Source organism: Myotis davidii, unplaced genomic scaffold, assembly GCF_000327345.1.
Source record: "Myotis davidii unplaced genomic scaffold, ASM32734v1 scaffold453, whole genome shotgun sequence".
Lineage (NCBI taxonomy): Eukaryota > Metazoa > Chordata > Mammalia > Chiroptera > Vespertilionidae > Myotis > Myotis davidii.
The window spans coordinates 2,608,722-2,621,511 of NW_006285234.1; the positions used below are offsets into that span (position 1 = coordinate 2,608,722).

Consider the following 12,790-nt stretch of genomic DNA (forward strand, 5'->3'; position numbering starts at 1 on the left):
TTGGTTGCTTCACACGCACCCCAACCAAAGACAGAACCCACAATCTGGGTATGTGCCCTGACTGGGAATCGAATCTACCACCTTCTAGTGTATGGGACAACGCTCCAACCGACTGCACCAGGTATAACCAAAGACTTTTTTAATGGAAAGATATACATTCTGATCACCCAGGAAATTCCAAGGCATTTAAAAATTAAATCAGGAGCTGGAGTCAACAACCAAATATTAGAATTAAAGATGCTCATAGTGTTCTTGTCACTTAGGAAAATGACAATGGAGCACTACTCCAGGAACCAGGGACAGAGACCAATATATATATATACATATTTGCTATTATTTCACAATATCCTTCTATCAAAAATGGACAGATCCAGAAGGAGAAAATCAGTAAAGACATAATTGAATTCAACAGCACCATCAATCAAGAAGACGTAATTACCATCTATAGACTATTCTACACAACAGCGAATTCTTCTCAAGCTCACATGGACCGTCCACCAAGATAGATCACATTGTGGACCATAAAACACACTGTAATAAATGTAAAAGAACAGATACACAATCTCTGCTCTCAGACCACACGGAATTAAACTATAAGTCAATAACAGAAAGATAGCTGGAACATCCCAAAATACATGGAAATTAACACATTTATAAACAATATATGAGTTGAAGAAGAAATATCAAAAGAAATTTTAAAATATTTTAAATTAAATGAAAATAAAACAAAAATTTGTAGGATGCAGTAAAACTTGTGTTTTGAAGGGAACTCTATCGCTGGGAATGCATATTTTATAAACCATGAAGAGCTAAAATCATATTAATAGAACTAAAGAGAAATATATGCTTACCTTCATAAATTTAAAAAATGGAAAAATTAAGCATGTTTTTAAAAAGCCTCAAAAATAGGCCCTGGCCAGGTGACCCAGTTGACTGGAGCTTCATCCCATACACCAAAAGTTTGCGGGTTCAATTCCTGATCAGGGCACATACCTAGGTTGCAGGTTCGATCCCTGGTTGGGGTGCACACGGTAGGCAACTGATAGATGTTTCTCTCTCCAAAAATTGGTGAAAGCATGTCCTCAAGTGAGGATTAGTAAGAATAAGAATAATAAAGCCTCAAAATAGTAATTAACACCTCATTAATAAAAATAATAAAATAAATGAATGTCTGATATAATGGGGAAACACACGGGCAGCCGTTCTCAAAATATGGTCTATGTACCCAAGTCAAGACATTATTTATTTCCCCTTTTCCCTATGTTAAGAGTCACACTGATGATGCAAAAGCAGTGATGGGCAAAAATTGCTGGTGCCTTAGCCCAAACAAAGATTGTGGCACCAAACTGGACTAGGAGTCATTGTATTCTTCATCACACATATTTGTAGTGGAGGTGGGGAGAGCCATTTCTACTTAAGAATATCATTTATGCCAAACCGGTTTGGCTCAGTGGATAGAGCGTCGGCCTGCGGACTGAAAGGTCCCAGGTTCGATTCCAGTCAAGGGCATGTACCTTGGTTGCGGGCACATCCCCAGTAGGGGGTGTGCAGGAGGCAACTGGTCGATGTTTCTCTCTCATTGATGTTTCTAACTCTCTATCCCTCTCCCTTCCTCTCTGTAAAAAATCAATAAAATATATTTTAAAAAAAGAATATCATTTATGTAATAGTAAAAATGGTTACTTTGATTAAGGAGAGACGCTTGGTACATGTCTTTAATATTCTAAGTGAAGAAATGGGAAGTACAGGGAATGCACTTCTGCATACCGTCGTCCGCTGTGCGACTGAGTGGCAAATAAGTTGTACATTTTTCATGGAATAGCATTTTTACTTTAAAGAACTGGCAGTAAAACTCTAGTTATTCAGACATGCATATTTGATAGATATTTTCTCAAAAATTAATAAAGTGAGCTGTCACTTCACAGGCAACAACCTTCAGTATTCGTTGCCATGATAAAATTCAAGCATTCAAGTGAAAATTAGAATTTTAAAAAATTTTTGTTCAACACCCTAGGCTTGACAGCTTCCCAATACTTAGATTTTTCTGATGAGATCAACAGTGATGTTTAAAAATGTGATTTCTTGCCCTAACTGGTTTGGTTCAGTGGATAGAGCGTCAGCCTGCGGACTGAAGGGTCCCAAGTTCTAGTCCAGTCAAGGGCATGTACCTTGGTTGCGGGCACATCCCCAGTACGAGGTGTGCAGGAGGCAGCTGATAGATGTTTCTCTCTCATTGATGTTTCTAACTCTCTATCCCTCTCCCTTCTTCTCTGTAAAAAAAAAATCAATAAAATATTAAAAATAAAAACAACGTGATTTCTTTTTTGATTCCATATAATCAAATGTGTCAACATTTGCAAGATCTGTATAACTCAATGAACTGGTATTTTCCAAATAACAGATTCATGGTGCTGCAAAACTACGCATGCATAAGTAGTCAACTCAAAGTGCAAGACAGAAAATGGATTTTAGTGTAACAGAGTACAAAAAATTCATTGGTGTGGATTAAGATTCCTCATTGCACCAACTTTTAAGAAACTATCACGTGTCAAGTTTGGGAGTAGCATCAAAGAATACCCATAATTACCTGTAAAGGTTATTGAAATACTCCTCCTTTTTCCAACTACATATCTATGTGAGGCCAGGTTTTCTTAAGCACTTCAATCAAAACAATGTACTGCAACAGATTAAATGTAAAAACAGATCTGACAGTCTGGCTGATTTCTCTTATAAAGACAAGATTTGTAAAAATGTAAACAATGTCATGCTTCACACTAGTTTGTTTTGAAAGTTACTTCTTTTTAAAAAATTATTTTTTACTGATTTCAGTGGGAGGAAGAGGGAGAGAAAGACCGAAACATCAATGATGAGAGAGAATAATTAATTGGCTGTCTCCTGTACACCCCACACTGGGGATGAAGCCTACAACCCGGGCATGTACCCTGACCAGTAATCAAACCACAACCTCCTGGTTCATAGTTTGATGCTCAACCACTGGGCAACACTGGCCAGGCTGAAAGTGATTTCTTCATTAAAAAATTATACTGCCCTGGCCAGGTGGCTCAGTTGGTTGGAGCATCATCTCATACACCAAAAAGGTTGCTGTTGGATTCCCCATCAGGGCACATATTTAGTTTGTAGGTTCAATCCCCACGTTGGAGCTCATAGGGGAGGCAACCAATTGAGGTTTCTCTCAAATCAATGTCTTTCTCTCTCCCTTCTTCTCTCTAAAATGTTTTTAAAAAATTGAAACAGAACGAAAAATGTCTTATTTCTTACTTTCACCTTAGAAAGTAAAAATACACTAAATGTCAGTGTTGCCCCTTTTAAAAAAAAAATCAATGGCAAGTATTTAACCATGGAAAATAAAATTTTGATTAGGTTTTACTCAACATTTTCATTTCTAAAAATACGAGGGATTTACTGATTTCATATACCCACATCAAAGCACTATAACTAATTTTAAAACTATTCAATTAATGATCTCACCTGCAATTAAAGAATAAGGTTTAAATATGTTTAAAGGGCAGGTATTCTCATAAAGTAAAATAAAACCATCAAAAAACATGTTTTTTTCAGCACTCCTAACATTTTAATCTTGCTTTTATTCTTTCCAACACCTTTGAATTAGAAAAAAAAATTAATACAAATCTTATTTATTTTTTAATTGATTTCGGGAGAGGGAGAGATAGAAACATCAATGATTAGAGAGAATCATTGATTGGCTGCCTGCTGTACGCCCCCTACTGGGGATCAGCCCACAACCCAGGCATGTGTCCTTGACTGGAATTGAACCTGGGACCCTTCAGTCCACAGTCCAACACTCTATCCACTGAGCCAAACAGGGTAGGGCTTAATTTAGAAATCTAATGCAACTCCATGTTCACTTTTGGGGGAACTAAAAATATCAGTAATAATAGCTGGTAATTACTACATGCTCAGGATTGAGCTTGTGCCACAGTTCCTGGGACCCTTCAGTCCACAGTCCAACGCTCTATCCACTGAGCCAAACAGGGTAGGTCAACACAAATCTTTTTAAACAAAATAACTATTTTAAAGATGGAGTCAAGTCCACACATTAATTTTGAATTTATTTCAGAAAAGGTATTTTCAATACATTCAAATATTTAAGTAACTTTAGGATAATATGTAAAATCCCCCACTGAAATATAAAACTGATTTTCTTCTAGAAGGAACAAAGATTAGAATTAAAGAAATTAAATTTATAAGATCTCTTTCTCATCTAACTTTTTTAAGAAACACATTTATGAAGTTTACATGTTCCGCCTGCTATAAATTCTTTTCAAAAAGCATCACAATTAAAAATCTCAAGATCTACGAAAAAAAATTTTAAAGAGTAATAACTATCTTGATAAACTATACAAACCATGTCATACTTGTCCTCTACTTTCTCATTCATTTTTTGGAAAGCATGTGTTTTCTCCTTTTCCTCAAAGAGAAATTCCTATAAATCATTGGTACCTGTCACCTACACCCAGTTCAATTTGGATCTTCCTCAAGTCATATCTCACCTTTAATGTTTGAATCTAATACATCAGATGAACAGCAACTGATTCCAAAAGCCAGGTTGAAAACCAAAATACATTCTAGCATACACCAATATAATATATATTCCAGTATAGGTTACTGCTAAAAACCTAAGTATTCAATACTTGTTTGAGAAGCTTAAAAGAAAGTTTTAATACCAGCACCTGGATATAGGGTTTCACCTTCATTCTAATCAAATAGCTAAAATAAGAAAGAATAAACTGTGTCATTACATTGGCCCAAACCAGCCAAGGCATAAAGATGACTAAGTACAAAATGGTTTTCCAGGAGAGGTCTTAACTCTCCCTTGGTAACCAATTTTCTGTCATTATATATACAACTGGAACTGCTACCATAAAGTCCAGTAGGAAATCATATTTCTTCCAGAAATCTACCTCCTGGCATCCACACCCTCCCTGACAAGAACTAAATCTATCCCCTCCCCTCCCTCTTAAGTATTCAATTTCTTTCCCAAAGTAGAGCTTCCATAAATATTACAACATTAAGGACTAAATTTTAATGAATACAAATCAGAGGAAATGAAGGAACATTAACTCTCATTCAAACCTTCCTTAAAAAAAATGTTTCCAAGTTATATTTTTAACTTCTCCCATGATTCTCTATAAAAAAGACGAACACAAATATCTCTCTGCTAATGACTTTATTCATGAATACATGATGGAACTCAAAATAGCAAAGAACATGAAAAAATTCAGGTTAATATTTATCAACCAAATACATCAGATAATACATCTATTTTTCATATAACTAACAAAATGTCTAAAATGCACACGTAAGAATACAAATATTCTCCATTTTGTGGAATTTCAAAGTAATGAATATTCACTTAGTAGTTTATCAGAGAAGCCTGGTTACACTGTCAAATACATGTAATTCAAAAGAAATCCAACATAACTGATAAAATAACCATCTCATGATTAAACTTTTGATAAAGTGATACTTTCATACTGAAAAAAGAAACTGGAAACACTAACTAATGTTACATGCTGAATCATCATTATGAAAGTGTTAAATTTTTTTCCATTATTTACTGTATTGATCACATCCATGTGTTCCCAATATAAGATCATAAACATTATTTTGCAATTTTAAAATATCTTTTAGTTCACGGATTATTTCCTGGAAGTTAAAATTTACTATGCCATTGTCAATTGAGGCTTTCCATGATACAGGAACTGTTAGACACAATAATTTTTCAGTTATAAACATGATCTTTGGTTTGAAGCTGTCTTGATATCCTTGCTAATTGAGTGGTTGTGTCTAGTAAAATATTCATAAAACAGCACAGTAGCTTCATTGGGTCAATGGCGTTGTATGACACATATTAAGAAATCTGGCAAGATGAGTTCCCCAAATCTGTAACTGACATGGTCAATGTTAAAGGAAATCAGTGAGGCTCAGCAGTGATTCACCTCCTTTCATTAAAACCTCTATCAATTCATTAACAGCATTAGCCATTGAGAGGAATTTAGTTGGAAAAAAATCGGAATGAAGGCACACAGGTGCAACTTAAGCAGATAAATAAGGCCATCTAAACAACTATGCGTGTGTCCACCTCAAGCACATACATACATCTCATGTTTGAAGCTGAATATCAACACTCCGATTCCACAACAAAAACTCTATGCCTGTGGATATCCTAGAGATGGGTACTAGCTGATGGTTTTCCAGAAATAATGAGCCTTTAAATGATGCAAAAGTTGGCATTGCCCAAAATGAAAGGTTGTAAATTAATAGGAAAGGGATGCAATGACAATGGAAACTGTAGGAAGCCATAAAGTTAAATCTCAGAAAGAAAAGTTCAATTTCATAACTGAAGGCTGCTGATGATTTCTTCTCTCTCTCCTTGAATAATCAAATGCAAATGCCTTTTAGCAATGGCAGCATTCAAATCCCACAAAAAATCAAGCAGTGCCCCCTGAAGGAGAACTTCCATTGGCACAAACTGTAAAACTTGCTCGGGTGCATCAGTTGTAAGCAAAGTACTCAACAATTCATTCATATTCTGCAGATACTGGAAAACTGGGTTTGGAAGGTCCTGGTAACCAACACATAACAGGACTGCACAGATCTTCAGAGGCTCAGAGGATGTGGGACAAGAAAATGTGATGAATCTAAAACAGCTGTGGAGTACAAAGATCAAGCCAGCCATAAACCTTGTAAAACAGGAAAGTACTGGCAAAACCATGACATCCCCTGTATTAAGTTGCTGTAATGAATGTAGAAGGCAGTCCAAAAATAACCGCTGGTAAATTGGGTCTCCGTCATGAAGCAATGAACAGGTATAAGTCATGAGCTCAGCCGATTCAGAGAGTTGAACTTCCAATGGTATATGCATTTTAATATCAGGGAGAATTGGAAAACCCACAAGCAGGCACTTTATTTGTTTGCTGGGTTGTACAACCTGCCCATCCTGAAGGCACTTGACAAGGCTAAACAACTCAGAAAAGATCAGTTCTTCAGAAAAAACATGGCAAGAGCAACAATTCTGCTGTTTTGGCCAGAACTTGGAATCCACATTCAAGGCTCCTCCTAATGACTTTTCAATTGCTTCATTAAGAGTCTTTAAAATGTCACCGTCACAAAAAGGAGAACACTTCACTTTTGGCAGTTTCTTTCCCTCTAAAATATGCCATGAATGACACTCGAGATTGGAAGCTGTCCCTTCTAAAAGAGAACTTTGCCCAGGATGATATGCAACATGTTCTTCGGCCCAACTATTAAAGTATCCTTTGGCCACCTTATCTTTCCATGAAAGAGTTTCTAGCATTTTCCTTTCATTATAAGTTTTAAAATATCTGTTCCTCTGCCCAAACCATTTTGTATTTGTACTACAACCAATATTAGATTTTTTTACCAGCCAATTATTTCTGGAAAGAGGCTTTAATTGAAACTTTTGCATGAAATATTGAACAGCACAGTTCCTTAAATTATTCAGTCTTGCTTGTTCCTCCTTTCCCATGCTCTCAAACAGACGGATGTTCTCAGAAATAGTCTCTAGCTGGTATTTATGAAAGAACACACAACATTCTTCATGCCTTTTAAGAAAAGACGCAGGAATCACATGATGGGGAAAGAGAGATTTCCTGGTCATTTCAGGTCCAAAGCTCAGCACCATCTTAGATAAGAGAGGCTGGATTACCTCTCTCCCCTTATAGTGGAGGCATACCACATAGACTTCTGAGTTTCCTGCCTTGCTTGTAGCAGGTTTGAAAACATGGACTTGCTCAAAGGAACAGTTGAGCAGGTACATCAGGTTTATGGAACAATGTTCAAACAAAGTAAACATCTTCAGAACAAAAGAGCCCCCATTACCAAGAGTCGTCAGAGCAGTGACTGCTTCACAGTACTGCAAAGAAGAGACTAAAGCTTCTTGTTCACCTGGGTTTCCTTGGCAATCGAAACTCCCATCTGCAGTGATCAAGTGAACAGGGGCCATGTTGCTTATGAAATTCTGAAGTCCAGTCAGATATTTCAAGGTCATGATATCACCAGTGTTATCTGGACCAAAGTACCACCAACGCAAGGTATTTGCAATAAGTCGGTCATCCATAATCATCGTAAGATTGTCATTTGCTTCATGGTACGGATTCAGAGTATTGGCTACCCAACTCCATTCACAAGGGAATCGATGGGATTTCAAGTAGTGATTGAGACTAGCTATAAAAGCTCCAGGAGCTTCACAAAGGTGTAGAGAATTCAGTTTCCCATTCTGAAAAGCTTCCTGTGGAATAACTGGAAAGCTGCACAAAATTTCATGAAACTTACACCATGCTTGAGTACAAAGTTCAGCGTTCACAGATTTTCTCACATAGGAAATTATTTTTCCAGCTTTATTAGTGGAAGCAGTGTGTTCATGCCACTCATCCAGTTTCTTATCACTCAGCAGGTTTTTTACTTCATTTAGGGAGTTCTTCAAATCAAGGAACACATTAAATTCCGTGTGGTCACAGGTGAAAATCTCACTGGAATCTGGTAACTGCCACTCTTTATTAAGTGGCTTCCCATAAGAAAAGTTCTTAGCAAAGAGTTCAAAAATATCAGCAACAACATCTGGGCTGAATGTCTCAGGACTTGAACCCAGGGTTGGCTTTCTGCACTCACTCATTTTCAAATTAAATTAAAATCTAGAAAAAGAAAACACATAATTAAGTGAATCAAAATTATAAGTGAGTGAAATCTCATCCACAGCAAATCGGATCACACTCATGACAAATCGCATAAAATGGAAAGGCTAACGTCATCACACTCAATTATGTAAGGAGGCACTTTGGAATAAAGAAAGAGTAAAGGCTTTGATAGCCACAGACCTGGGCTCGAATTCCAGCTCTGCCACCTACAGCTTAATGAGTGGCCTTGGGCAAATTATTTTACATCTTTGAGCCTCAGTTTCTTATTTTAAAAATTGAGGTATCACTTTTTAAATATTTTTTATTGATTTTTAGAGAGAGAGGGAAAGGGACAGAGACACAGAAACATCAATGAGACATCATCATCATCAACTGGCTGCCTCCTGCAAACCCTCTACTGCAAGCCCGCAACCCGAGCATACGCCCTGGACGGGAATCGAACCAGCGAGCCCTCTTGGTTCATGGGTTGAAGCTCAACCACTCCGGCCGGACAAGGTATCGTTTTTTTAGAGAATAAAATATGCTAGCATATACAAAGCAAATTCCACAGACGATTCATCAGTAAATGGCAGCTCTTATTCCCATAGTACGTAATCCCTCTAGCTCCCCTCTGAAGTCCTCGACTACTCATGGCCGAGATACCACTCACAGAGCCCCAAACACACTTAGACTAAGATTCATCTCCAAACATGACATTTGATCACTTGATCAAGTTCAAACAACTGACTTTTAGCTTTTTTTGTTTTAGCTCCCTCCCAATCTCACTTTCTTCCAGGAGAGGATTCTGCACGTGAATCCAATACTGATCCTGATACCAGGCCTTTTTGCTACCACCCACTGATCAACCAGGCAGAATTGCCCAATATGTTCTCTGCCCAGATCTCACTCTCTTGCTGAGACATGCACTTTGTCGGTATCAAATCACCTTTACAAGTCACCAACTAACACTCATCACTATACCGTTTACGGTATGTACACCTGACTGGTTAAGCCTCCTTCTACTCATTGTTGATACTGACCTACAGTTCACCCTAGCATGTTTCTAAACTATAAATTCCTGCCTCATCTGGTCAGACAGTTCCATGCTCACACTATAAAACATGACTTCTTCTTGCCATTAAAATTAAAACACTTCGATAGAAGAACTTTAAAGTGAAGAATATCTTTACTGAATACAAATCACAAATAGTCACCCTACATTCTGTGTTCTAACACTGCCTGAGAAACCAAAAACATCTGTCCACCTGAGAGGGAAAGGGACATAAGAGAAAAAAGCATGGCTTAATGACATAGTGCTGGAGAAGTTCTAAATTTCAGCAGATGGAGCCCTGCGTATTACCTGGTACAGCTGGCCCTTAAACACTGGGTTGGAACTGCACAAGTCCATTTATATGTGGGGGGTTTTCTATCAATACTATAAATATATTTTCTCTTATGATTTTCTTAATATTTCTTCTCTAGCTTACTTTATTGTAGAAATACAATATATAATACATAAAATATACAAAATAAGCGTTAACTGCTTATATTATAGTAAGGCTTCCATTCAACAGATATTATTAGTAGTTCAGTTTTTTTGGGGGGGGGTCAAGGGTCAACTGTACTTGCTAGCACAATGTTAACTAACAGATAATTTAGTTCATGAGTTCGGCATTTATTTAGTATATCCAATGCATTCTACACAAATTTTCAAAAAGAACCTAAATTTGTTAAATATGAAAAAATGTCTGACAATCACCATCCCACAAAAAGTCAATGCTTCAGGATTAAAGTGGAAAATAAAGGTGAGCTAGCGCCACAATAAATGCAGTAATATCCAGAAAACTAATCTATTAGCATTTACTTTCACTGTTCTTTCTGCAGTGTGCTTACTTATTTATCATCCCAAGTTTAAAACAGGGCTTAGTACACTAAAGCACTCAATAAGTTGTTTCAAAAAAAAAAAGGATATCATTTAGCACAAAAGGCACTCCTGATTAGATTCTGAATATAAATCATAATAATGCACTTCACCTTCACTCCAGCACATCAATGTATGACAAAAAAAAAAAAAAAAGCATGTGGTTTAAATAAAATAAAGAACCAGTAAGTGTTCCTCTAGCCCTCTCATCAAGCGCTCTCTGGAGAGCTCTGTGGCATCATAATTCTGCCTGAAGGGTCAGTATTACCATTCTTCTTTTGCAGACTCCAGCAGGAAGTCGTGTACTCCCTGCCCAAAGCCGCAAAAGGAAGACCTGCCAAGTTCTTGGACCCAAGACAAAACCCACATGAATTCATCAACAGTTGTTACCCCTCCAATTAACACCAAGTTTTAGAAGTGTTTGTGCCAACAACTCCTCCGGCCAGCAATAGTGAAAGTAATCGCTACTGCGGATCCAGCGCTTCACTGTGGGCCAGGGGCACCCTCGCTCTTCCTTCAGCTAGTGACGTGAGTCCCAAGCCCCATTGAGGTGACCTGTCCCTGACCTGGAGGAACCACAGTCCCAGCCCCTGCTTCACCCGGTGGAATATCAAGGACGGCCCGGGCGTGGAACCCTGGCCTGGATTACCTTCGCTCACGCCCACCTCTGCCCTGAGTCTAGAGAGGCGGCGCTTCACACGCTCTCCTCACTCCAGGGGGCCATCCTCCACTTCCGCTCCTTCCGGGTCTACGGCAACCCCCACCGCGGAGGAAGGAGGTGAGGCGCCGGGAGGCCGGGAAGGAGGCCCTAAAGGAGGCTCACACCCGTCTCCAGACGCCTGGAGCGGAAACCCACCTCCAGGCCCACGCCCCCACCGAACGCCCGGCGACGGCGGCCCGAGGGCCCCCGACTCACGTACACACACTGCGCACGCGCCTCAGGGTCTGAATGACGTCACACGTCAACGTTACGCACGCCGGCGATTCTCGCAGCGCGGAGGCCCCGGTTTGCTAGTTTTTGCCTCTCCTTGGGCTACAGTGGCTGGGAAACTCCAGCCTCTCTCCCCACAGCGTCTATGGCAACGAAAGCTGCGTGCGCAAACACAGCGCCCTTTGGTCCGCCCCCTCGGTAAAGAGGGCGGGGCAAACCTGTCCGGGACACGTTGGCTCCGCCCACCTGGCCCCGGACCCCAGAGTCTTTCTGCAGAAGTTAGTTTAGTACAGGTTGAGTTAATACTGGTGTCTTTTAGACAATATGAGATTAAAAGCCAAACTGGGGAAACTGCTAGATAATACTGTTATTATTTTGTTAAATTTTTTATTGCTTTTATTTTGAAATGCTTTATCCTTCAAATGAAGCTGTACCATCATATAGTCCATATTTATGCATATGTTTATAAATCAATAAGAAAAAGACAACTTCAGGAAAAATGGGCAAAGATGTGAACAGGCCATCCAAAATAGGAATAGCCAATAAGAACAAATAGTCAAGAAGAACATATAAAGGTGTTTAAAAAGGACATACAAAATATTGTTTTTTCAAAGAATTGGAAATGAAAATAATGTTTTCACCCAATTTAGCAAAGATTTTAAATAATCGATAATAACCACAGTTGGTGAGAATATGAAGAAACAAGTTTAAATACTGTGGTGGGAGTAAAAATTGATATAAACCTTACAGAAGGCAAACTTTTAAATGGCCTTACATTTTAATCCAGCAATTCTCATACCTAGCAATTTATCTTTAGTAAACAACTGGCACTCACTTTGAACAAAATGTTTATTTCAGCACCTTAATATCAACAATAAAATATTGGAAACTCTAAATGTCTACTTTAAGGTAATTAATTAAATTCTAATGGTAGGTACATCCATATAATGGAATACTGTGCAGTCATTAATAGCCTATATGCATCAACAGTATTGTGTGAAAATAGGAGACTATAGAACTGTGTGTATGTTGGGGTCCAACCCCAGCAGGTCCAGGGGTCCCCAAAGGTGTGGACGGAGTCGGCAAAGAAGGAATGACACAGAGGCAGCGTTCAGTTGATCAGCAGCCTAGCCAGGATCTCTAGCCAAGATCTCCAGCCAAGTTCTGTCTTTTATTGTCTTGTTACATCTGTATTTATACCAGTTGATTTTAATCCTGTCAATTTCTATTCCAAAGGTTAGGGCGTTTCTTATCTCCAAT

At 38.5% G+C, this 12,790-nt stretch overlaps 2 protein-coding genes across 2 annotated transcripts in view; both read right to left on the minus strand.

Annotated features, from left to right (window-relative positions):
• HYDIN (HYDIN, axonemal central pair apparatus protein) overlaps positions 1-11,526 on the minus strand; it is a 361,269-nt gene extending 349,743 nt beyond the window's left edge. The window contains exon 1 of the mRNA XM_015558788.1: positions 11,249-11,526. The gene's annotated coding sequence lies outside the window, so the exon portion shown is untranslated. The remainder of the gene's footprint in view (positions 1-11,248) is intronic.
• CMTR2 (cap methyltransferase 2) lies at positions 5,193-11,596 on the minus strand. The gene is made up of 2 exons (XM_006755779.2): positions 11,520-11,596; positions 5,193-8,696 (listed from the first exon to the last, which is right to left on the minus strand). The coding sequence occupies exon 2, from the start codon at positions 8,675-8,677 to the stop codon at positions 6,377-6,379; it is 2,301 nt and encodes a 766-aa protein (XP_006755842.1). The 5' UTR covers positions 8,678-8,696; positions 11,520-11,596; the 3' UTR covers positions 5,193-6,376.
• Between the last annotated feature and the right edge of the window lie 1,194 nt (positions 11,597-12,790).